Raw genomic sequence first — 24773 nt, forward strand, 5'->3', positions numbered from 1 at the left:
TCTGGTCAGGAAGCGACCTGGGTAATCTTTTTTTGAAGTTACTGCATGGCTTCTGTCTGAACCATGGTAACATAAAACTTCAGTACTTAAAGGTGGGAATCCCACTTACTGACCTTTTTTCTTGAGGTGGCGCTTTAAATCCAAAACAAACTCCTGAATTCTGAGGACAGAGCTCAAACTGGAATATTTTAGTTACACTTAAATATGTTCCTCTTGCCCAAGACTTCTGTGGAGATTTTTCATCTTTTTGTTGCCCTATAGGCAAAGACTTGTATGTGCCTTTTAAGGATCCTTTATATGCCTCTAACTCTTCCTTTTTGTATCCTTTTAACGTGAAGCAATGAGAACTAACTACAGGATTTCAGACCAGGACTGAGCTATTGACTTATTTCAAAGCATTTCAGAGTAACATGCTCTCTAGTCTTGCTTTTTGCAGCTATACCTTTTATCTAATAATGATAAAAACAACCCTACCCTAAGTAGTCTAAAGGACACCTTTCTCTCCATGAAGAGAAATACTTCACTGTGTCTTTAAGGATATGGACCTCAAGTTCACAGCCAGGTACAACCCTGCACTTCTTGGTTTCTTCATCATAGGCAATAACACATCATTTATGTTTGAGTGCTGCTTCAATCTGCCCCTGCCATTACCTCCAGTGTCCACACCCTTGATGACCCTGGCATTGCAAAAAAAGAAAGGGAGCTTCTCTTTTTTTGTCTCCCAAAGCTTCCAAGCGAAGCTGGTTCATCTATCTGTCTTCTGTACATTTTGAAACTTCCTAAGAAATAGGGCAGGGATATTCAGGGATGCAGGGACAACAGAAGCTAATCTTCCTCTTTGAGACTGGCAGGAAGAAAAGAGCTGTAGCTCCTGCCCTGAGACTGCCAGCGCAGCCTCCATTTTCTCATTGCTGAAAGCAGACTCAGCTTTCCAGGAACTCTGCTTTGTAGACCCTTCCTGGGAACATCCGGCCAAGGATAAACCTCCTTTCATGGGGAGGACAGAGCAGTTCAGAGACCGTGATGGCACACGCTCATCTGCGCTATGTGTGTGGGGTGAGGCTTTCTGCTCCAAGGGGATACTTGTTTCTTTCTCATGGCGTGCTGCCATCCTGACAGCCTTGGCAGGAGACCTGCCTCCGCTAAGCTGCTCATAGCTGACCAATGTTTGAGAGGGGCTAGTCTTTAAATTGCTTAAGCAGCAGTCACTTTCCATGTGAACCTGCTCTTAAGCCATTTTGCAAGCACTTAAGCTGCTTCTATAATTTAGTCCTCTTGAAGTGCTGATATTCCCTATTTCCCCAGTCACCGTGTGACTGCCTGTACCTCGTATTGGCCTGGTTCCTATTAAAGACTACGAAGATCAGTGTTCCCAACAGCGTCATCCACTTAAGTGCCTGGTTTGAGTTGTGTAGGTGGTTTGAGCTTAGGCCTGCCAGCCATGAGGTTAACTCGTGTGCCAAGGAGAGTGGGAGTCAGCCCAGTGCTCCTAGTTTCAGTGGTAGCTCAGAAACTCGTCCACACTTGTCCTGCAGCTTGGCCAGGAGTCTGTTTACCTTTTGCAAAACACCCTGCCAGTAACCCTGAATCAGCTTTGTACCTAGGGCTGTGCAACACAGAAGCCAAGCTGATAACCACTGCCTTTTGCTTTGTGTCCTTTCCAAGTACAGACCAAGTTTCACTGATGAGATCTGAGGAAAGGTGGGGTGAGGAGGCTGACGCTGTGTTCACCTGGGAGATACTGTTCTTATCTGCTGTGCTAATGGGGAGCTGACCAAAGGAGCAAAGGAAACATGAGCACACCTTTGGCTCCTGATTGTGGGACCAGCACAGAACAGTCACAAATGTCTGTGCTGCTGGTCTGTAAAGTAGAGAAGCTTTCAGAGAAGCTTTCAGAGCCAGGCTTGTCAAGTTTTTACAGACAGGTGTCTGGTAGATTGATTGTTGTAAAATGGATTTTATTTAGATAGCTTTGGGCTTGGTACAAGGTAGCTCTGTGCACCTGGCTTGCACATGATGAATACATGAGACCCAAAATCTTTGACTTCCCTGTTTCCTTGGCAGTTCTTCCTGGTTTACTAGTGAAATGGAACAGTTTGCCCTTGCAGCATGCCCATGCGGTTTGCTTGACCTTAGGGATTGCATTTGTCCTCACAGGCACAGCCAACATGCCTCTCCTTGTCCTCCCACAAATCCACACTTTGCAGGGGAATGTTACTGGACTGGTTGTTGCATTGTGTGGAGCTCAGACTGTGAATAACCTGCTTGTGCATGGGTTTTGCCTGCTGGGCTTTGAGGGGCCAGGAGGTACTGGTTCCTGCCAGGAATCTGGGGAGAGTGAGGAGTTGGGTACAGTGAGCTATAAGGCAGCTATTGCCACAAAGGCATTTATCAACTACTTCTCTATGGACCTTTTCCAACAGACTTTGCCTCTCCTCTCTATCCTGGTTCCTTTCGGGGCCTGTGGTTCTGTCTATAGATAAATAATACAGTATTTAATAAAGAGGATGGAAAAATGGCTTTAGATGGTCTATAGTCCCAAATTCCCTTTGTGTGCCTGGCACAGCTCAGGTGATGCAATCCTGTTTATCTGAAATACAGAAGGCTGCCATGAAGGAATGGGCAGGGGCTTTGAGTGGGGTCCTCTTCAGGACCAAGCACCTGCAGCTCTGCTGTTGTCAGGCTTCTGCAGGATTTTACCTGATCTGCATCTCTGGACCAGACACCTGATTATCTGAAATGCTTCCTGGCATTCCCCACTCAACTTACTTTTCTGTCAGTTGAAGCAAGAAACTTACTGTCTCAAAGTAGCAGGCATAGATTTTATTTTTTTTTTTAATTATTATTTCTTCTGTGTCTGCAGCTCTCGCCTTCCCTCTCCCTGTGATGGGCTGAGTTAGCAGGGAGGAGGCTCCTCTGTGGGCCTGTCCTGGCCCAAAGGTGGGCCATTGTTCCCCAGGGCTGTCACTTGCTGCAAGGTGAGTGGCTGACACTGTTGTCTTGTTCATGTGGAGGGATATGCAAGGATACTGCTAGAGCAAGGAGAGCCCTGCATCCACAAGTGCTTGGCATGGGATTGAGCTTTGGCAACGACTGGATGGAATTCACTGAAGTGAAGACAGCTTGACCTGGAGATTGTCAGGCAAATCTTGAACAATGATGTCAGCCTGCAAGGATCAGTCCTTGGTAAGTGTCCACCTGCGTGTGTATCTGGATACTGCCTCTGAATTACTTCCCATCTCCAATGTCCTCTGAGGCCTGGCAAATGAATTGGAGGCCTCTGTCTGCCTGTAGCGAGATCCTCCAGTGCCCTGCACCTGGCCAAGGCTGGCTTAGCCACAACTTAGACTAGGATAAAATAAGGACCTCTTCTGCACAGGGGGTAGCATGGAGTTAATCTGAATTACATTAAAGCACTGCTTTAAAGTGGACTGGTGAAACTGCATTAAACCCCCTTGTGGGCACAATTCCAGACTGAAGCAAGTGAAGTCAAATATAGGCCACTTGAGCCCTGTGTGTGAGTGGGGTGCTGTGCTCTTTGGCAAATCCCCTTAAAACACCAAATTGAGTTTAACTTTCTTGAGTGTCACAGAATATCCTACTGCTGATGTAAAAGACTAAGTTTTCTCCTAGAAAAAGCTACAGAGCAAATATGAGCAAGTGCCATCTTAGTACCCGTGCAAATCAGAAGGGCAAGTTTAGCCTAGTAATAAACCTGCTGCCTGCATTGCTCAAACTGCTCTTGTGGCCACATGGATCCTTCTGTGTTATCTGCTCCTCATTTCTTCCCGACAGTGCACATGCTGCATCTCCTTGACCTCTGCTGCTCAGGGAGTTGCAAATAAAATGCCTCTTTTGGCTCCTTGCTACTTTTGTGCCAATCTCACCTTGGCTCGTGCTGCAGTGCACTGGGACTTACATGGCCTTTCCCACTTGTCCTTGGAGCTATTTACTGCACCAGTTGCACCCTAGCTTGTCCCCCCGGGATGTTTCTCGGCTTGTACTCGAGCCCCTCTTGGGCTGCAGGTGGAAGAACCACAAAACAACCTGTGGGTTTGCCAGTGGGAGCCAATGGCCCCGGGTTGCGGCAGCTGGGTATCAGTGGCTTCCTCCTTCCAGGTAGGAAATCAGGTGCAACTGTACTTTCAGAGCTTGTAACCAGGAGAAGTAGAACACAGAAGCCACTACTTTTGTTTCTCTGTTAGCATCCAGGCTTTGGGTCTGCCTGGTGCTTCACAGGGGGCAGGGGCTGGGTCCTGCTGTTTCCTCCCCTGGATCCAGTCTGGGAGCTTCAGGGCAGTGCTGGCAGGGAGCAGGGCAGGGAGCAGGGCTGCCCTGCTGGCAGGGGACAGCAGGTGGCAGCAAGAAATTGAGGCCCTTGAATCTGAGTTCAGCGCCAGTGACTGCGAGCGTTGACTTCTGTAGCTCAAGGCTGTGGAACTGGGGACAGTGAAATCTTACTCAAACTCTCTTAAGTAGATTTGACACTGCTTTTGGTTTGTGCTCGTGGGCTGTTTGAGGTCATGGGGTGCTGTCTTGCAGCATCTGCACTGTATCACCAGCAAGGACCTGCAAAGCCCGACATGCAGAAGGACTCTCAGGTGCTTGAGTTTGGACTCTTTTATTCACCAGAATGGCCACTCCAGCTCGTACAGGAGAATTTGCTGAGACATGTGAGTGAAGAGAGAGACTGTGTAGGGTGTGGCCAAGGGCAGTGAGCACATATGTTGCTGAACACAACTACATTTTGGAGAGGGCAGCATGTAAACTTGTTTCTGCAGAAACTCATCCTTGCCTTGGGAATCCTCTCTGGGTTAACCAGAAGCATCCAAGTTGGAAAACTTGATGTCTGAATCTCTCCTGCAGTCTTGCCAGCTCTGGGGTGTGACCTAAGACATCTCTGCAACCCTTTTCCTAAGAGCAGCATTGCAAAAGAGCCCCACTGGATAACTCAGGAACCAAGATTTAATTCCACTTGTGTAAGCAGTTTAATCTACCAGGCAAGAGGTGATATTTCATCCCTCTTCCTTGAGGGACCTGGTATGCTTCTAAACATGTGCAAATGCCTTGGATACTTCAATAATAATGGATAAATGGCAGCCTGGCTTAAAACAGATCTTGCAAGACAAGTGTAATTGCTTCCACTGGGGACAGATGAACGATGCCTAAAATGGCCCGGGAGCCCTGAGGAGTATTAGTTCAATAAATGCAGTGAGGCGGTGAGAGGCATGAGAAACTGACTGCCCCAGTGGCACAGGTGGAGCTCAGAAGAGATGAGGGTCCCCCGTGGGGCAAGACATCTACCTCAAAGGGCTCACAAAAGGGATACAGGAAGCCTGCATGTTTACCTGGAGGAGGTGGGACTGGGTCCCCTTCTCTTTCCTCCTGGTTTTCCTCCAGGCTCTGCTCGTCCCACTTCTCATGATGAGGGCACCGGAGAAATAATGGCAGAGGTGGAGCTGTGTCTGCCTCCCTGGCTCCTGCCTGGCTGTTGGATGGTGCCGCTCCTGAGCCGTGCCCTGTGGGCTCTGTCTGGAGCTCACCCCTGCGCAGGGAGCAGCGAGCCCTGCCTGCCTGATGAGGTCTGGTGGCTTTTTTTAAGGAGGAGCCTGTTTTCAGACAGTCAGGAGGGACAGACACCCCCTCGCACCACCCACAAAGCAGGAGATGAGAGCTTGGTTGGAAAGATACAGAGACTGGAGCGGGGGAAGGGGAATCTTCAGGGACTGCCACTGACACATTGGCAAAACAAGTGGGAGATTCAAAAGGGAGACTGGGATGGGATGGAGAGGCCATAGGCACATTTTCTCGTAATGATGGGCTGCAGAAGGAAGACAGGTGAAAGAGAAGCACTAACACTGGTGGAGACTCCTTGGGCCAAAGCAGGAGCCTGGCAAAGGCTTGATCCTGCCAGCCATGCGGTATCAAGCTCTGGCTGTTCTCTGGACTCCGTGGTGTTATCTTTACTCCTGGAAAGAATGAGGCTAGCTTCAAACTTGGAGACAGATCACTTACACCCAAAGCACAGGAGTTGTTTTAAAACCACATTAACCATGTTGGTAATTTGGGGAGTTTTCCACCTTCTTTTTGTTTCCCGTCCTCACTACATGTAACAAAATTGGCTTTAAACAAGGTTTCAGAACAGGAATGGCGCCACAGTTGTTCAGCAGCTGTGTAGTGCCTGTTGGAAAGCCGTTCTTTGCCCTCCCTTCTTGGCTTCAGCTGGGCTTGTTCCTGCTCTGCTTTCCTTCTGGATTTGTTCCTTTTGGGTTTTCCTTATGTTTGAGCTCCCTTCTTTCAGGCTAGGGCATGTGTTTTCCAAGGGTCAGCCTGGAGCCAGAGGTCACAGTCTCTTTGGTATTTAAACTTAGCCATCGATTTTGTAACTCTTGGGGGAAAAGAAGAACCAACCTCGGTTTGGCATTTCTTGCAGCCCTCTGTCTCTCAGCTGTGAGAGCCTCTCGCTCTGTGTTTTGCACAAGCTGCCTGAGTGCTCTGGGCCCCTTGCTAGGCTGTCCCTGCTGTCCTGCTGGGGACAGGAGTAAACTGAAAGTGTGGGGCAGCTTCTGGCATTCCCATTCCCACAGCTGTGTCAGCCAGTGAACACCATGTCCCGCTGGCCTGGGTGAGGCCACAGGACAGGTCTCAACCTGTTCCATGCCAGGACACCTGAAATACTTGTGACCTGGTGAACACCCCTCCCATGCAGGGTGACAAGTCGTCCTTTGGCGCTAAAGCGCTGCTGGATCAGTGTGATCAGATGGAAAAACGCAACCGTGAGCTCCTGCCCTCTGAGCAGGGTAGAAACTCCAGCTCACAGACAGCTGGAGGAGCAGCCTGGTAAACACAGCCACGTGAATGTGTGATAAGGGAGCACTTGCACCCGGACATGTTCCCCGGGCAGACCCTTTGCCCAGAGCTGTTAACCACCCTGCCATATGGCGAGCCCCTCTCCGCACACTCCTGTGTTGCAGCGTGACCCTGAGCTGCCAACCTGGCGTGTTTGCTGCCAACTCGGGTTTGCTACTGAGGCAAAGTGCAAAGGCACCTCTTGCATCACTGGGGAGGGGGGGGCAGGCTGGGCTGTCCCTGCCAGCAGCAGCACCGCAGGCCCCAGTGGCACGACTGGGTGCTGTGGCACTGGCAGGAGAACCCAGGCATAGCCATGGCAGCTTCAGCCACAGCAAGTGCATTCCTGCAGCGTTACTGTACTCAAACTGTGTCCTTGCTTAGCATGGCTCTTTCAGAAGCTGATCAAAGCCCAAGCTTGCACCCCAGCAAGGCTGAGCAGCCCCCAGCAGCACACCAGGGTACAGTCCAAGCCTCCTTTGTGCTGCAAAGCACCAGGCATGCACAGGAGGCTTTTAACGTCCAAGGACCAGCTGCAATCCAATTTCCCATTGCCTGTAAATGAAGTAGACTAGCTTTGCAAAATCAAAATACTCCTAGGAAGCAGAAGCTGGTACTTCCAGATGAGATTGGTCTCATCCAAGGGGAAGGCAGTTTGCCTTTGAAACAGCCAAAATCCTTCTGCATTAAAGGCCCAGCTCACCTCTCAGTGAAAGCACTGACATATCACCTGTTTATAAGGCAGCTTTGAAATTAACTGTTTATGTAACTTATTAAAAATACATTCGCACACCTTTTTATTATTTTCTTCCCTACCAAAGAAATTGGTAAGACAGGGTTTCAGGTGAGCTCTGATAGCTGGTTGCCGCTGCAGGGTGCAGAGGGGTCAGATGTGGTGGCAGCATATGGACTCAGCGCCCCTCTGCACTGCTTGCTGGGCACTGCAGGAGCATCCCTGTGCCTTGCTGCACACACAGACCTCAGGCTCAGTAATGCAGTGCCCTGTTCTTCAGACAGCATTACACCTCTTTAGCCCCCTGGTTAATGGTTAGACTTATATTGCAGCAGCTGGCTCCCCAGCCCAGCTGTGGAAAGAGTCACAGATTTTAAATATTGGATTTTCTAATCTTGCCCTTTGGACCTGTTTTTGCTGTGGCTGTTGGTAAACAGTGTGCTCCTAAGGCTGCTATGAAATCATGTGTGGGCTGCTGCATCCCTAAGCGGGTACATCTTTGTAAGTTTTACAAGAGCAGTGTTTGGTGTAAGTTGGCATGTATGGCTCAATGCAGGAGACTGACGTCAGCTCAGTTTGGTGTAGATTTGCCACCTGATAGAAGTCCTGGTGACAAGGGGCCTGGAGAGGTCTCAGATTCAGCCAATCTTCAAAGCAGGACTGTTGCTAAAGCTGGATCAGAGCACCTAAGTCTGAAAAACTTCAAAGGATGGAAACGCCTCCTCTCTGGGTACATGTCCCAGGGCTGCTCCACCTTTCCAGGGAAGGAGTTTTTCCCAACACCTCATCTGAGCTGACCAGGCTGTTAGATTGTCTTACCTACTGGAAAGACTCTGGCTCCACCCTCTCTGTAGCTGCCCTCCAAGTCACTGTAGACCCCTGCTAAATTGCCCCAGTCTCCTCTCCTTCACAACTAACCAAGCCAGCCGTCTCCACTTCTCCCTGTGGGCAATGTTCCCTCACTTCAACCAGCCTGGTGGCCCTGCTGGTCCTGTCCAGCTTCCAGCAGATCCAGGCTCATCCTGGAGGGGCTGTTCACACCCACCAGGTCCTGCTGAAAGGGAATGCTTGGAACCAGGACATGCTGAAATCAAACTCAGAAACAAGCTCCTGGTGTCTGCTCAAATGAGCCTTCAGAAGAACCTGGTTTTGGTGGATTTCTGAATGAGATGGGTCTGAGCCAGCTGGCAAGTGCCCAGCAGTGACAAGCAAGGCCTGCCCATGCCTATCTCCTTGCAACACTGACCTTCTGACCACTGAGGGCTGCAGGCCACTGCCCTGAACCATTTCCTCAGCCACATGAAGGAGCATCTTCCTGGGAGCAACAGTTTAGGGACATCACCAGCATGAGGCTGCTGTGTCCTGAGTCCTGGACCGTGTGGGGCTCTCCAGAGCAGCAGGCACCTCTCCACTGCCTCCTGGGCACTGCCCACCCCTTCTGGGGTAGGTCAGAGGGCTCAGCTGCTCCCAGATTCCAGAGGCAGTGTGGCTGGAACCCAGGGGAGCTGTTGGAGCTGGCTTGCTCTACCCAAGGCCAGCTCATCCGTCTTCACCTTGCTGGCACAGCTCACTGGCATGGAGAGGCGAGTGATGTGCTTCATTTAGATGGATACCAGGGAGCAGAGGGACTTTGCAGTGTTGTCCTGGGCATTTCAGCAGGGTCTGGGCTCCAGACCTGAGCCCTTGTGGGGCATTAGGCTCCCTCCTCTTCTCCCTTTTGTGGGACTGAGATGTGCTGAGCAGCCCATTCCTGCTCAGAGCTACTTGGTCCCCACTGGTTACTCCTCTCTGAAGGATCGTGTCAGATGCCCAAGGCTGTTCCTCTGAGGTCTGAAAGATTAGACTGGAAGTTTTATGGGTGGGAGATTTCCCAGGGCTGAGGTCAGAGACAGAAATGTAATGTCTGCCCAGCTCTGTTATACAATCTGCCGTTAAATAATCACTCAGGGTCACTGCGCCTGCCAGGCCACTGCAGCTGGTGGTGGGGCTGCATGGAAAACAGGCTGTGCTTTGTGGGATCACTGCCCACCAGACAAGAAGAAGAAGGAAAAGCAGCAATACACTTTTGGGCAGTCCCACGCTCAAGACCCTTCCCAGCCTTGGAGTTCCTCATTGCAAGGTACCTTTCAGTGACTGAGGCATTAATTTTGCAAGGGCATAAAAAAAAGCCCGATGTAAAGCCTGATGGTCGCAGCGTGGAGGTGGTTTTGGCCACTGTGAGGAAAGGCTGGTGTTTATCTGTGGGATGCTGTGACTAGAAGTGCGTGGGCAGGGTACTGTGTCTGTCACAGGGTTGCTGGTTCTCCACCAGGTCTGAGCAAGGTGGAGACCCAGCATCCATCCAACACAGCCCTGTGTCCCCCAGCCTTTGACTGCTCTCTGCATTTCATAAAGCTGCAGTGGAGCAAATGCTGGGGAGAACTGTGGACCCCCATGCAGTGCCTACCAGCATGTAGGGGTGGGCCAGTCCCACAGTTCCTGGGCACTGATTTCAGGTTGTGCTGCCCATCTGGGACTGACACCCATATAACAGCACTGTATTAATGATTTCAAAGGTGTGGCAAAACAATGTAGCCAAAATGGGAATGGATAGTGATGATGTGTGTTGGCTACAAGTAAGCAGTCACTCGGGAGCTGGATGATTTGTCCTAGGAAATACAGGCCAAATCCAGGAAAAGAAGCCATGCTGGCAGGGAGAGCTCATAAAGCAAAGCTGGGAAGCAGCCACACTGCACTCTGAGCCTGAGCCTCGCTGCCCTGGGGTTCCTGTCCTTGAGCATGCTTTCACAGCTAGCTAGCCTACTTCTGCTGGATAATTTCTTCCTAATAAGGGGTGTTGGCAGGCAGCTGTGCTCTCCTGAGGGTGAGGGAGAGCAGCTCAATAACAGCAACAAACTAGTGTGAGGCAGGGAGAGTTCCTTTTGTTTTCAGCTCCAAGGGTGAGTGTGAAATAGAAATGCTGGAGGATGACTGGATGGCACTAAGGAAGCTTGAGTTACCCCTCACTCATGTTTTGCCCCCCTGAATGCTGTGCTGGCAGAGCAGGGCATCAGCACGGTGGTGATGGAGAAAAGATGCTTTAGGCTTCTCAGTTTTGCTCTACATCTCCCTGCACAGAGGTCAGAGTACCACAAGCAGCAGGGCTGTGCCAATAATTGCCCAACAGCCAGAGGCCAGCACCGGTGGGGGATTACTGGGGAGCTGGGATGATGTGAGGTGTCTTGTGCACCAGCCAAATATTTCTCATCTGGCATGACAGCCCATGGCAGTCCTGGTGCTCCTCTCCTTCCCAAATGCTGCTCGAAAAGTGCCTTCTGCTCCATCTATGACATCCCTGCTCTGGGACAACCGGGACCCCAGAGAGCTCTGAATGGGACTGGTGGGCCTGTGGTAGGAGAGTGCCTCTGCCAAATCACTTGCACACACGCACATCTCAACTGCCCCAGATAACAAGCTGCCCTCCTGTACTACCCATAGAGTCTGTCACTCAACCCCCAAACACTGCAGAGCCATGGAACAGAGCATGCTTGCCTGTCCCTGCTAGCAAGCTCTTCAGTGCCCCTTCGGTGCTCCCTGTGATCTGGGGAGGCATTCTAGCTTATTGCAGCTATTTTGTTATTTAATCCCTCTTGATTTTCCTTAACACCTTTCCAAATGTTTTAAGCTAGCCTTGTTGTGCTCATCCACTGTTTAATCTGAGGTCAAATGATTGTATCTTAATCCCTGGATCTCAAATGAATTTGCCTCTGGTTTGGGCAGCTAACCCTCCAGCCCTCTGCTACAGCCAGGCCTGCTGTCTCCCTCTCCTTCTCTCATTATTTCTCTCTTTCTTGTAAGTTAACATTACTTGAGATGAACAAAACAAGTCATATCCCCCTGATTAATATTTCCAAACAATTTCATGTTTTTCCTTGTGATGAGCCCCTGGAGCCTTCTCTTGTCAAACGAGCTACATGTGATCACAGCAAGGGCAATACTGTGCTTTTTGTGGCTGACTGGGTGCACAGAGCAAGCTGACATGGAGCGAATGTACAGGACAGCACCTGAATCCTTTGTACAGTCTTCCTGGAGGACCCAGACATGTTCTCCATTAGCAGTCCCCAGCAACCTGGCACTGTGCTTTTTCCAAAGGACATGTCCACCTCGGTGACACTGGAGTGGCAGGTACCAGTCCCCATGACCATGCCTTCCCCACATTCCTCTGCCTTTCCCAAACTCTCTCCCCTGTCACGCAGAGAGGTTTTGGGGCAAAACAGCCTCCGAATCAGACTGACGCAAATGCAAAGATGACAGGATGCTGATCTCAGCCCCATCCTTTGGGTGCTGCTAAAACTTGGCTTCTCATTGTACTGCACTTGCCCACAGCTGTGCTGCAAGTTCCCTGCTCAGACACAAACAAAAAGGCTTGGAGAATGTATTAGATTAAATACAAGTTTTTGACAACATGTTCTAAATTTTACTGAGAGTAGATTAAATCTAATTAAATTCACACATTATTCCAGACAGGTAAAATGGCACATTCTACTTTGTGTCCTTAGCTTGGCCCAGAGGCCAGACTAAGAACCTCAGAGACTGCAGAACTGGTCTGGCCCTTCATGTCTAGACTCAGACCCAGACTTCGCTTCAATATTCAGGACTGGATCCAGACAGTTTCATTGGTGTGTTAAGGATCATAACCCAGATCCAGGTCTGGTTTGGAGCACAGTAGTAATCCCAGCCCTGAAGGGTGTGCTGACCCAGGCACCCTCTCATAAGGCCACAGTGCTGGTGGGAGAAGCTCACTTGGGTTTCCTGTTTCTTGGATGCTGCTGTCACTGGAGCTCACACCCGCACCTGTTGGCAGCTCCCATGTCTTTGAGGTGCCCAAGTGGTTGGTGAGGGAGCCTGTGCTAGTCCAAAACCTCTCCTGAACTAGGCACAGAGAGTTGCGGCTAAATTCCCTCTAAATCCATCCTGTCCTGATAGAGTGATGGGCTAATGCAACCCCATCCAAGGGTGTGTATGGGACCCTGAGGTGGAGGGATTTGTCTTCCAGAAAAGGACAATGAGAGTTGCAAGTCAGATTCTGCTGTGGGAATCCACAGCAGAATCCCTCTTTTAAGCACAACTCATCTCTATGCAGCTAGTCTGGACTTGCACAGGAAGAAAGCATGTGAAACTCTGGGAATAAACCACCTACTTCCTTGTGAGGACCTGTAAATCTCACCCAGCAAGCCTGTCATGTAGCTGCAAAGGACACAAATAAACTCTGCTGTGTAATTAGCACCCTTTGTATGCCAGGGCAATCATACTTAACCCCACATGCAACCAGGAATCAGGTCTGCCTGCACAGGGCTCAATGCCAAATACCCTCCCTGGGTGTTAAAGCTGCACTACTTCCCTCAAATCAGTATCACATGGTGAGGCTTTGCCCCATGTGGGAGGACGTGGCCTGTGATATGAAAGATCAGTTATGCTGCAAAGACAGATATCCTCTTCTAAAACCTACAGCCAGTGCTGATAGGAGTGTTTCCTAGTAAATACCTGCAGCACACTAAGCTAAATCAGTCTTATTTTATTACAATAAAGAATGAAATCTCTACACAGCATTTTTCCTAGTGAGACTCTGAGCTGTCACTGAGGTCTCTCTGATGGTGGAGTACTTTTCATCCCAAATTGTCTCTGGTAACCTGATTTCTGCAGGATGCACCATGCAGAAAAAGCATACTGGTATGGGCTGAAGCTCTGTCACCAGTCGATCGCATGGGCACCACTGGAGACTCCTCCTTCCTTGAGCCTTGCTGTTTGTAACAGAGAAACACACACAGCTCTGTGCCTTGGAGGGAGGCTGCACGACTTTGGGGGCTGGTGTGATTATCTCTGCAAGACATCTGATGGGGCGGCACATTGACAGCTGAAGCAATTCCTCTTTTTTTAGGACAAAGAAGCTTGAAGCCTGGGGGTGTGGGAAAGCACTTTCTCTCTGGTGGCCTTGGTGGCCTAAGGGGTCATTGGGAAATGCCTTCCAGGGGACCCAAAACCAAGAGGTGCTTCTCATTTTTAGAGAGGCAGAGGAGGCAGGACGTAGCTAAGCAGACCTGTCCTCCAGGTGAGGCTGGAAGAATGTGCTGGCTGTAGGCAGAACCACCTCTGCAGTGGGGCAGCCCCAGGGTTTGCAGGTGTACTGGCACTCTAAGCAGCACTGCAGATTTCACAGGAGTCAGTATCAAGCCCAGTCTTTAAAGGCAGCCTCATTTTGTGCTCTTGCATAACAGGGAGATGGAAATCACACTGTGTTTATACAGACTGAAATGATAGGAGTCTGCTTGAGCAAACGCTTGTACATGAAAGCCTCAGCTGGCTACAGAACTCCATTTCCAGGAGCTGAAGAAAACCACTTAGCCATTTAAACCTCTGAAGACTTCAATCACCCTTTAAGATGAAGACAGAGTAGGGTGGGGGAGACAGCTCCCATTTGCACCTGCAAGAGTGCCGCCTCCAGGGGCAGGCTGCGTACCACCAGCCCAAAGAGCCCCCCTAACAGGTACCACGCAGGCAAGCTTGGCTCCTGAGCCTGCCCGCTGTGTCACAGTCCCTCAATTTAAACCCTTAATCCTGCAAAGATTGTGCAATAGCTCCTTCAGGCTGAGAACGGATTATGCCCATTTCAAAGGTATTTGGCACTCTGGCTTCGCTGGGAGAAACCAATGAACTGGCTCAACCCCTCCTGCAATAGCACCTGTGGGCAATTCTTGCAGCTGGTGCCTAGCAACTTGCTCTGAGCTGCTCTCACAGCTAAAATTCAATGTCATTTCAGCCTTCCTTCCCAGAGGAGCAGCTCCTGACTCATCATCAGGGAAGAATGAGAAGTGTTTCCCACTCGGCTTGCTATAAATTAGTGATATAGTAAGGGCTGCTCTCCCTCTTGAGCAGGTGTCCTGCAGCCAGCTAAAAAGGCATCTCCTCTCAGCATGTGGGACAGCTTCACGTTCAGAAGATTTAGTAAATTGCATTTTTCCCCTCCTCCTTCCCAACTTGTTTTCTGCTCCCAAATGCCTCTCTGCTTTCTTGGAGCTCTCTGCAGAAGAACCAGGCTTGGATCCATGCCGTGTCTCACCTTGGCTTTCCTTGGGTGAGCCCCAGGTTGTGCAAACACACGCAGGTAGATACAAGCTTTGGGCCGTGCTGAGCACTCTCTAGTGACACACAGCAACTTTTAGATCACCTGTGTGACAAATGAAGGTGCCTCTGAATCTGAGAGAGATGCCCTTGAGAAATGGCAAACATCATAAAAAAACGCAGAGGCAACCAAGATTGCCTGTTTACGGGGCTGAGATCTTTGCAGATGCGGTGAGACAAACACCAACCTGCCCGGGCAGGACCAAGCAGTACATTTCTGCATGTGGGCAGGGCACAGGGATGGGTGATGGGAAGAGGGAGCCAACCGGAGGATCCAGCTGCAGAGTGGGCAGGGGCTCGGAGAGCAGCACGTTCTCTGGCACCATGCACAGGGGAGGAGCGCTCCAGCTGGGAGAGGTGGGAAGCTCTGAGGAGACGAAGTCCATGAGTAGTAGGGCTGTGGTGTCACAGCCTGAGTGTTTTTCAGAGAAAAGCAAGACAAGGTGCCTTACAGGGCTTTTCAGAACTCTGGGGGGGGGGCATATGTTTGCCTCTGGAAGCAAGTCTGAGATCCAGATGCATTTCCAAGTGGGAGACTATTAGGACATCTCAGACTTGTCTGAGTGGCACAGTTCCTGTGGTGGTGTCTGCTGGGCAAGTCCATCACTGCAGAGCTGACTTCTCATTGCCTTCCCAGTCTTATTCCTTGGGAAGCCCTGGGTGGTCCTAGTGACTGCAGCCAAAGGGTTGGAGGTGCCTTATTGCTGTGAATAGTGGGGGCTGGCAGAAGAACCACCTTTATCTTACAGCTGTCTGTCCTCAGCTCCTGACTGCTTGCAGCCCTGTGTAGTCTAGAAGGAAGACTGAGAATCACCTTGTTTGGACTCCACAGCCTGAAGCAGATGAGGAAAGAGGCTGGTAAGTGCAGAACCACCAATGGAGATGTATCCAGCTCATCCCAGGACCCTCAGCCCTTTAAGATGGGACATGGCTCTGTTCCCAAGCCCAGGAGTGGTGCTCAGCATGCTTCAGGTGGGTGTTTGGCTGAAGGATTTGTCATTATACAGGTTACCTTAAACAAATCCAATTGCATTGCACAGGTTAGCTGATAGGGATAGAGAAGCATTTTATATGGAAAGGCATAAAAACCTCGAGTCTGATCTGACCTTGTCTAGTGTCCAGTGGGTGCCTCTGCCTGCATGGGTCAGGAACTGGCCAGTCCCCTGCCATGCTGTGATGTCTGAAGGCCAGGAAACATTGTGGTGGCTCTGTTTCCCCTTCAGCCACAGGAGGGGACAGTTCTCCAAGCAGAGTGGCTGAGTAGCCTCTGCCTTGGGTGTAAATGGCACTGGTTGTGTTGACTGGCCCAAAGTGGGTTTGGGACAAGCTTGGGACAGCAGAGCTTTTTAAAACAGTATGGCCAAATCCAGGAGAAGATGCTGTCTGTAGAACAAAACTGTGCCTTTGCTGGCAGAGGGGACTACTGACCCAACCCGCACTTGTGAGTTAGACATGTCCTTCTGCTCTGGCAGTCCCTTCCCACCACAGCCTGCCTGCAGTTTGCACAGTTGTTCCACAAGCTCCTTTCAGGCCAAATCCACAGCTAGCTGAAGCAGCTTCAGTCCTAACTCTTGCATAGCCTGGCTCAGAGGAAAGTGTCGTGTAGCCGGGAGTGTGGTGGTGATTTGCAACCGGGAGATGACATGTTAATAGCAAAATCCTCAGCTCAGAAAATGTCTCCTTCCTTCCTGCAAACCTAAGAGGACTGAATTAAAGCTGAGCTTTCTGACCTCCAAGTTCTTGACTTCTGCTCTCACATTACAGGAGCAGCAAATCCTGTTGCATGAAGCAGAAATCTATCTGTCTGAACATGCACTATTTCAAACTCTTCCCTGGCAAACTGTTCCAGACTTGATCAGAAACAAGTCTGTTTACTAACAACAGAACTAGGAAACTTCTTTAGTATTGTGGGTCTTTTTCCCCCACAGTTTTTTTAATTTTCATATTGAGCCGCTGAAGCTTAAATCTGTCAGCTAACAGTGTTTCTAGCTTTCAGTGTGTTTTACTTCAATGTGTTTTACTTTGCCTGTTTGCCTGTATATCTCTACATGCAGAGTGTGCTCTGCCTTCTTTCTGATGGAAAGAAAGGTTTTCCTTGACTTGGGATGAGGTTAGAAGGACAGGCAATAGCACACCAATTTTCACCAAATAAGTAGAGGGTATCAAACTGCAAAAGAACAATGGCAATTTTTTTTCAGTAGTATTCATACTAACACTTTTGTACAAAGGGGCTGAATCCTGCTTCCATTTATGCTGATGTAAATCTAGAATAATAAAATTCTTTTACAGAATTTCATATTTTATTAATCCAAGTGTCAGAACTAGAATTGAATATATAATAATAGTTTGATCATTGTATCCTTGTGCAGTTCTCAGTGTGATTATAGCATCTTCTAGACATATTAATGTCTTTCCAGTGTGTTTAGGTGTTAACTTTCTGACACAAGAACTGCCCAGTGTAAGCACAGCAGCAAGTGTGATGGATCCCAGTAGTAGGAAAACCCTTATATGCTACTTCAGTAGTAAAGGGTGGAAAGCAAGGTTTGGAACACACTTCCAGGTGCCATGATAGTTGGGTTTTACTTTGAAGATCTCTTTTGAGCTTTCTCTCCACCTGTTTAGGCAGAACCAAACTCTGTTTGCTTTTTTAAGTTGCAGTCACTCAAAAGCTGCATCTCCAGGATGAAGTAAGTTAGCATAGTTCAAGACTTTGAGAAAAATCATTTCTACAGACAACATTAGTATGGTGAGGTGGGTTTTTGCAAAGCTGTTGTCCATTTCACACGATGACTTATTGGACAGTCTGTTGTTGTAACAAGTGCCAAGATCAAACTGACCAGTTTGGTTGTGAAGGTTTACGAGACCTTTAGCAATAGGAAACTTCACAGACTTGGAAAACCTTGGTGCAGTGAAGGCAGCAAGCTTTAACAGTTGGCCTCTTAAAAGGCCGCAGCAAGGTCAGCTTGGGTTTAGAGGAACAACGCTCTTGCAAAACCCAGGAATGTTTGGTCCCTTGGGAACTTGTGTGGCTTGTTCTGATGCAGAGCCGTCCTCCCTCCCGCGTGTCCCCAGCCCCAGGGCAGCAGCAATGCCACAGGGAGTCAGAACTCAGGAGCGAGCGAGAACTCCGGAGGAGTGAAGGCCGCCTTCCTGGCTGCCCCCATGGCCCAACAGAGGTGGAGGAGGGAAGTGAGGGCCCCGCAGGGTGAGGGTGCAGCGCAGGTGGACAGAGCGGTGACTGTCTGGCTGCGCGGAGCGAGCCGTGCTGGGCCAGCGGCCGATGGAGCGCGGGATCCCCGAGGGACGCGCACCCTGAGGAGACATTTCGTGTGGGCTCCTCGCCCTGTGCCCCACGCGCTCCGCGCGCCGCAGCCCCGCTGCTCCCAGTCATCGCGGCGCGGGGCCGTGAAGGAGGCACCCACCCGAGGTCCGGGCCGGGCTCAAGCTCTACGTCTGTGTGTCTGTGTTTGTCTGTGTGCGCGTCTCCCTCTCCCTCAGCATTTTCCCCTCAGCTCTCGGGGGGCTCCGGCCCCGCCCCACCCCCGGGCTGAGGGCGCGAGGCCCCGCCCCCCGCGCGCCGCCGGCGGGGCGATAAAGGTCTCGCGGCGGAGCTCTGACGTCACGGGGAGTTAATTTTAAACCCGGACAAGATGGCGGCGAGGGACGCGGCGCGGCGCGCGGGCCTGGCCCGCCACCGGCCCGACCCGGCAGGTAACGCGGCCCCGGGGCCGTGGCGGCGGCGGCGGCTGCAGGGCCGTGGCGGCGGCTGCGGTGGCGGGGCTGTGCCGGTGGGGGCCCGGCTCGGCCGGGGCGCGGCGCTGGACTGGGCGGGCGCGGCGGCGGCGGCACCGCGCGGCGCCGGGGGAGGCCCCCCGTGCCTCCCCCCTCCTCAAAATGGCGGGGGCGGCTGCCTGCCCCCGAGGGTGGGAGGCGGGGAAGCCGCGGCGGTTGCCCCTCGGACCGGCGCGCGGCCGCTCCTCGGCGGGGTCACCCCGCTGTCCCCGCGCTGCGGCCGGGGCCTCCCGCGCTGCGGAGGGTAGCCGGAGCCGGGGGGAGCGGGGGCGGCCCGGGGGCCGTTGTGGGTGACCTTATTCCCTGCTGTGGTGTGGCCGGGCCGTCCGCCCGGGTGCGCCTCGGCCCCGTGAGGCGCCGGGGTTGGGGGGAGGCCCGGAGGGGCCCCCGGGCCGTGGGGCGTTCGCCTGGCACAGTGTCGGGAGCGGAGCCAGGCAGCCCGGCTTTCCCGGAGCCGCGTCCGCTGAAGGAGGGAGCAGCTCCGGGAAGGAGGGGACTGACCCGCGCCGGTCCGGCCCCCGCATGGACCCGGTGCACTCCGCTGTCAGCGCTGCTCTCGCTGGTAATCTATCCTCTGGTGGCGATGGGACCTGGCTTCGGCGCGGTGTTTTAGCCCCGGGCGTGCTGGAGCCTGCGCAGTGTGGTTTTTTTTAAGTATGGTTATTCCTCAAGAACAGTTTAAAAGCTGAGAGCTCGTAGCAGTGTCTCTGCCGTACGCTGTGTGAGAGGGGGCACCTGGGACTTGTGAGGGTTGTACACATGAGTTGGATCATGTGAGGTTTTTAGCGCTGCGCTGGAACGCCGAACTATATTAACATATTTGTTGTGTAACTCTCACTTAATTTGGAAGCAGCACGATTGGACTGGGCACAGTTTAAACAAAACCCAGCAGATGCCATATGCCACTATTGGTTTCAATTGCTTGATTTGCAAGCCAGCTAGAGACTGGGAAATCTAACCACACTATAAACTAGGAGATGCAGAGTGACAGCTCACCTGGCTTGATTTACCGGGAGGAAAAAGCAGTCTTTCAAAGCACGTGGAAAAGTTTGATTGTGTTTGGCAGCATTGCAATTTTAATAATTTAAGAGTCCAGAGATCGAAATTGAGGATATGATACTGCTTTACTGCTCAAGTGCTGATTTCTCTCCCTCCCAGCACTGCTTGGTTTCCTTTGGTGGTTCTCTTGTGTTTTTGCCACTATGTTGTTTAATAATCTCAAAGCATTAGATTATTGCATAACTTTCTCAGGGTCATAAAAGCACCAGCACACTTGTAATAAATGACCTTTAATTAGCTATGTCATCATTAGTGGTGGAAACATGCACATTTTGCTTGTGTACTTTAGTCATGGAATTACTTTGGTGATAGGGTGTGCATGTACAGCTGTGGATGATCTGTGCTTGCCTGCAGAACGGCCTTCTGTACAGTGAAATAAAGCAGAGTGGTAGGTTGGAATAGTTACAAGAAGAGAAATGTAACAGGAGAGTCCTGTAACTCCTCTTGTACCATTACTAAGTGTTGCTTAACAGCTGTTATGTTCTAACTTACCCTAAAGTCACTAATGGTGTCACAGCACCTCCTCAAATAATAGCAATAGCTCTTTGTTTTTTCAACTGAAATGATTTTGAAAGCAGTGAGTGGGGTTGAGGAAGGCTGTGTTCTTTCCTTTTCATGTTCACTTGCTTGCAACTTAAAAATGTTTCTGAAATAGTTTGGGCACAGAACTGTTTTACTTGAACTATTGTAAAAGGGTTCCTTTAAATGTGACGGTCTCTCCTGGTTTAGGAGGCCAGGCAGCTCTTGTTAATGTTGGATGGACAGGAGTGCTTGAGCCAGGTCTTGAAGGAGCCCTGACACTTCTTAGGTACCTTGTGCCGACTCCAGTCCCTGTGGTTTGGTTAAATATCAGTGATCAATGTTTGCTTACTGATTGTACTTATAAAGTACCACTGGCTGGAGAAAGTTACTGTGATAGATGAGGCATTATTTTCTCTTCTTGTCCTAATAATAATAGGGACACTACCTCATGCTGGTAGCCTGAATAAAGCGGGGAAGAAGGGCTGGGGATTTTCCTCCAATGTAATGGAAGAGCACTTATCTCCTGATGGCAGTGTCACATCCTGTCCAACTGTTGAGTTTTGCCTAAACTTCAAAACCAGGTGTAATCAGCAGATGGAAGTGCAGGTAAATTAAGTTCTGTGTCCTTGTTTTGGTACTGAACTGCAGTGGCATTAGTCTCCACCCTAGTTTTAACTTTGTGCCTGTTGTACATTTTATCGCAGTCCGTGGAAGTTTCTGTTGCAAGGACATTCATAAGGAAAACTGCCAAATTTCACTTACACGTCACCTTGTGTAAGTTAGGTTTGAAGTTGCTTTTGTTCTTGCAGTGCTCTTATGAACCGGCCCCAGCCCTGCGATGATTTTTGATATTCATGGCAGTCCTTGAATGGGAAGTTTTAAACTTTAAAATCAGGCTGAATCATTGCCTTGTTTTTCGGGTTTTTTTAAACTGTTGCTGCATGCTGTGCCTACAGTGTGATCTGTGAGCTGCCAGCTTGGAGTGCATTTTTCCAACTTTTTGCTAAATGCTGTATTAACTTCTTAATTAGTATTTTAGGTTTTGTCTTTAACCTCAACTACGTAAGGTGAGCAAGGCACAAAAAATATTTTCTAAGTTTCTGCATAGGCAAGATGTATTTGTTGTTTTCAAACAACTGAAAATTTTCAGAAATACTTATATATGGTATAACCATTATATGGTGGTTCTTAAGACTTTGCTCTTGCTGGAGAATGACTGCATTCCTTTTTTAAAGCATTTTCAGCAATGTGAACTTTTTAAGATGTCCTAGAGGAAAGATAGAAGTAGCTTTGCTTGTTCTTGGAAGCTTGTTGTTGATAACGAAGAATATTATCTCATCCTGTAGCTGATTTTGAGGTCATAGTGCTGTGGAGGGAGTTGATTTACATGAATACATTTGTGAGCTTGGGATTTGTGTCTGAAAGACTAGAACAAGCAAATGAGCAAGTTTGAATATGTGAAATCATCGCTCAGATTGATGTCTGCTATTTCAGTTAGGTGCAAAGAAATGACTGATAAGAAATAAATGATGTCTGCTAGGACAAGGATTATAATCAAGACATTTCCAGCAGCAAATGAATACCCAATAGAAACCGATGTTCTGAGAGCATTGGTCACTAACTTGCCTGACCTTTAACTTCTGTTTATTTCTGAATATATATTTTATGTAGTGTTCATTTCCAAGAAACTGAGATTTTATGTGCTTGCCAAGCTTTTTGAAACACTTTGAATATAAAAGTTGGAGGAATTTTTGAAGTTCCTTCCTCCAACTCCAAAGATTGGAGGAAGGTATTTAAACTTGGAATTTGAACCACTGCCCTCTTAAGAAACACAGAATGAAATCTGAGGAGTTCAAATATCTGTCTTTCCTCTTCCACTGCTAATTCTAATTTGACTAAATGTATTTTGTAAGACTTGAAACCTGTTGGTTTTTGTAGGTGTACAAATGAGTTACTGGGAGATGTTCTGAGGCACAAGGTAGCGCTTGGCAAGCTGGTGTTTAACTGGAGTTCTCGCTCTGCAGCAAAGCAAGGACCTTGCTGTCCCCCTTTGTTTTTGGAACGGAACGTACATACCCATTGTAGTGCCATAGCTGGTAAAAGTCACTTAGTGAATTGTCTCCATAGCATGTGTAAGCATGTGAATAACCTCCCAAAAGTTATCTACTTAGTTTGTCTGGAACCTGTTGCGGCTGCTCCGTGGGGATGTTACTCCTTGAAGTAACAATACTAGTTGAGATCTCATTCTAGTGTGAGAATAGTAGGTCTTTGTGCTGAGTGTGATCCGTGAAGCTAAATCAATATCTTCTTCCAGTAATTAAAAACGGGGGGGGGGGAAAGCTATGTTTATTTTATAATGGTTAGTGGCTGGCTTATCTTTAAGATTGGAAAAACTTAGAATATTTGCCACCAAAGATGGCATTACTGAGCCATGTAGCATCCAAAGCAGTCCAGCAAAAGTTACCTGAGTGAATGCAGGTAAGCTGGATATTGGGCGTCCTGTTTGATGCTCACTTGATGAACTCACGAGCAGGACTAATGGGAAATCAAATTTAAAGTGAAAGAGTCCATTTGGGCCTCTCCAGAAATGATTAATGAAAGACCAGCTTCCTTTAAAACAATGCCCTGCTCTTCTCTATCATGGAGGAATAGGTAGGAGAGCTGTCAAAACTGTAAGACTGCACAAAAAAATGCCTTTTGGAAAAGGAATTTGTTTACAGTTTCGTTACTGGGCCTGTATTTACACCCTGTGTACAGTATGAGGGTTATTCTTATATGTTTTACTAGGAGGGGAGGTGTCTCATGTAGTTTTTTTCTTTCTTGTGCTAAATGTATTTCCAGATCTATTTTCAGTGCAGATGATGAGCAAATGATGGTTGCAATTTCAGCCCTATATATGGGTAATTTTTGCATGGCAGGGTGGAGTTTGTGCACTACTGCAAGTCATGGTAGGTTTCTCTTAAAAGTTTGGAGTAGAAGCCAAAATGTTCAAGACGTGAATTAATAAGATGCTGTACACATTATAGACATGGAGTGTGGAATGTAATTTCTAGTGAATTGATGTTTGAGAGTAGAACTTAATTTGGTTTTATGCAGTTGTTGTTCCAGTTAGATCAGAATCATGTTTCAGTTAGTGTCAAATTATAATATGTTTATTTTCCCACTATCACCGTAGAGATAAACATGATGAATTTACAAGTTCTTATTGGTTTCAGTAAAATATATGGAGTGTCTTTTGAGCAATGTGTTTTATAATGGTTTCAGGTTATCAAGGTGGCTTTTTTTTACTTGGATTGAAAATTACAGAAACTTGTTGGAGAACATCTGTCAACTGCTTGTACTGACATATTAGTTAGGACTGCTTTCTGTGTGTTGGGCATACTTGGAAAAGTTGTTCTCACCTCTTATCTTCTCAAACGGGGTGGTACTGCTGAGTGGAAGAATAAGTGCAGTTATTTTAACTGTCTCTTTAAGCCTTATCCTGTGATAGTACTGCCTGCAAACTTGCAGTGCTGTCTTAGTCCCCTGCTTCACCTCTTCTGCATGAAAGAAAGGGTCTTCTGGCTTTTACTTGTGCCTGTTTATATACCTTGGTCTGTGTGGTGTGATCTACTTGGGGAACTGTGAACAGCTGGGAAATAAAAGGTACAATCTGTCAATCCTTTGCCTAATGTGGAAATCATAACAGTACTGATTTCAGGGCAGGAACAGTCAGTCCAAGTATGTGAAGTGCTGGGCATGGAGACAGAAGCTTTGCCCCCTTTAATGTATTGCTTAAACACAGAATAGTAGTCAAAATGACTGCTGTAGAAAATTAAGGTTCTTGATACAATCAAATCACTTTCTTAAAACAAGAAGTCATCTTGCTTTTGAGAGAATTAAATCGCTTAAATACTTTGTAATCCTGAACTAATACTGAAGAACTCTTTCTGATCACGACAGCAGTGTAATTCCAAACATGGCCTTAAAACTGCCCTCAAGGCAGTTATCACTTATCTTTCAAACAACAAAGTCTTAAGCTTGTCATGAGGATAGGGAGGGAATGCAGTGCAAAATTCTTAAAAGAAATCTTTCTACGTGCTAGTATGTCAGATTTGTTAGTACAGAAATTGTTTCGAAAAGTACAGTAAGTAATGTGGTAAGTAATGCTTTTGAGGATTGGGACACAAAACCGGAGTATTTTCCAGAGCTAATAGTACTGTAGAAATAAATAGCTACTGAAAACTTTTCATGTCTTAGATTCTGAGATTTAAAAGGAAAAAAAACCTTTCAAAATAAAATATGGTAGGATCATTAAGAAATGCAAGTTCTGCTTTCAAGCTTATTTCTTTCAATAGAAAAAATGTACTTGCAACATTTAGATAGCCAGTGTGATTAAATACTTGTGGGACCTTCAGGTGCTATGAGGAATCCTGCTTGTTTGAGAAGACTATTTTGGAATGCAATTTGGTGCTTTTGAAGAGGTTGGAAGTTGGCTTGTGAAAGACAGAATATTATTCTTAGAGTCTTGGTCTAAGTACTTTGAGTTGCAGACATATCACTGTTTCATTAATCAAATATCAAACTAAGCTGTTCTTTAGTGTAATCTGTTGTTGACTTATTTCTGTAGTGCATTAGGACTAGATTAAGCTTTTGTGAGCTTTGAAGAGGAGCACACTGC

The 24773-nt window shown here is 48.5% G+C and overlaps 1 protein-coding gene across 6 annotated transcripts in view; it reads left to right on the plus strand.

Moving 5' to 3' along the window:
* The first annotated feature begins 9558 nt into the window (after positions 1-9558).
* ATL2 (atlastin GTPase 2) overlaps positions 9559-24773 on the plus strand; it is a 48276-nt gene continuing 33061 nt past the window's right edge. For 2 of the 6 annotated variants that reach the window (XM_017818821.1, XM_017818820.1), the window contains exons 1-2: positions 9559-9701; positions 15573-15712. In XM_017818821.1, coding sequence (XP_017674310.1) covers positions 9574-9701; positions 15573-15712 — 268 coding nt within the window. In that variant the 5' untranslated portion in view covers positions 9559-9573. Of the gene's footprint in view, positions 9702-15572; positions 15713-17832; positions 17946-18351; positions 18452-18928; positions 19095-24773 lie in introns of those variants that run through there. The other 4 variants (XM_017818825.1, XM_017818822.1, XM_017818824.1 and 1 more) reach the window with 4 other exon arrangements.

This window comes from Lepidothrix coronata, unplaced genomic scaffold (assembly GCF_001604755.1).
Source record: "Lepidothrix coronata isolate B3197 unplaced genomic scaffold, Lepidothrix_coronata-1.0 Scaffold71, whole genome shotgun sequence".
Taxonomy (NCBI): Eukaryota; Metazoa; Chordata; class Aves; order Passeriformes; family Pipridae; genus Lepidothrix; species Lepidothrix coronata.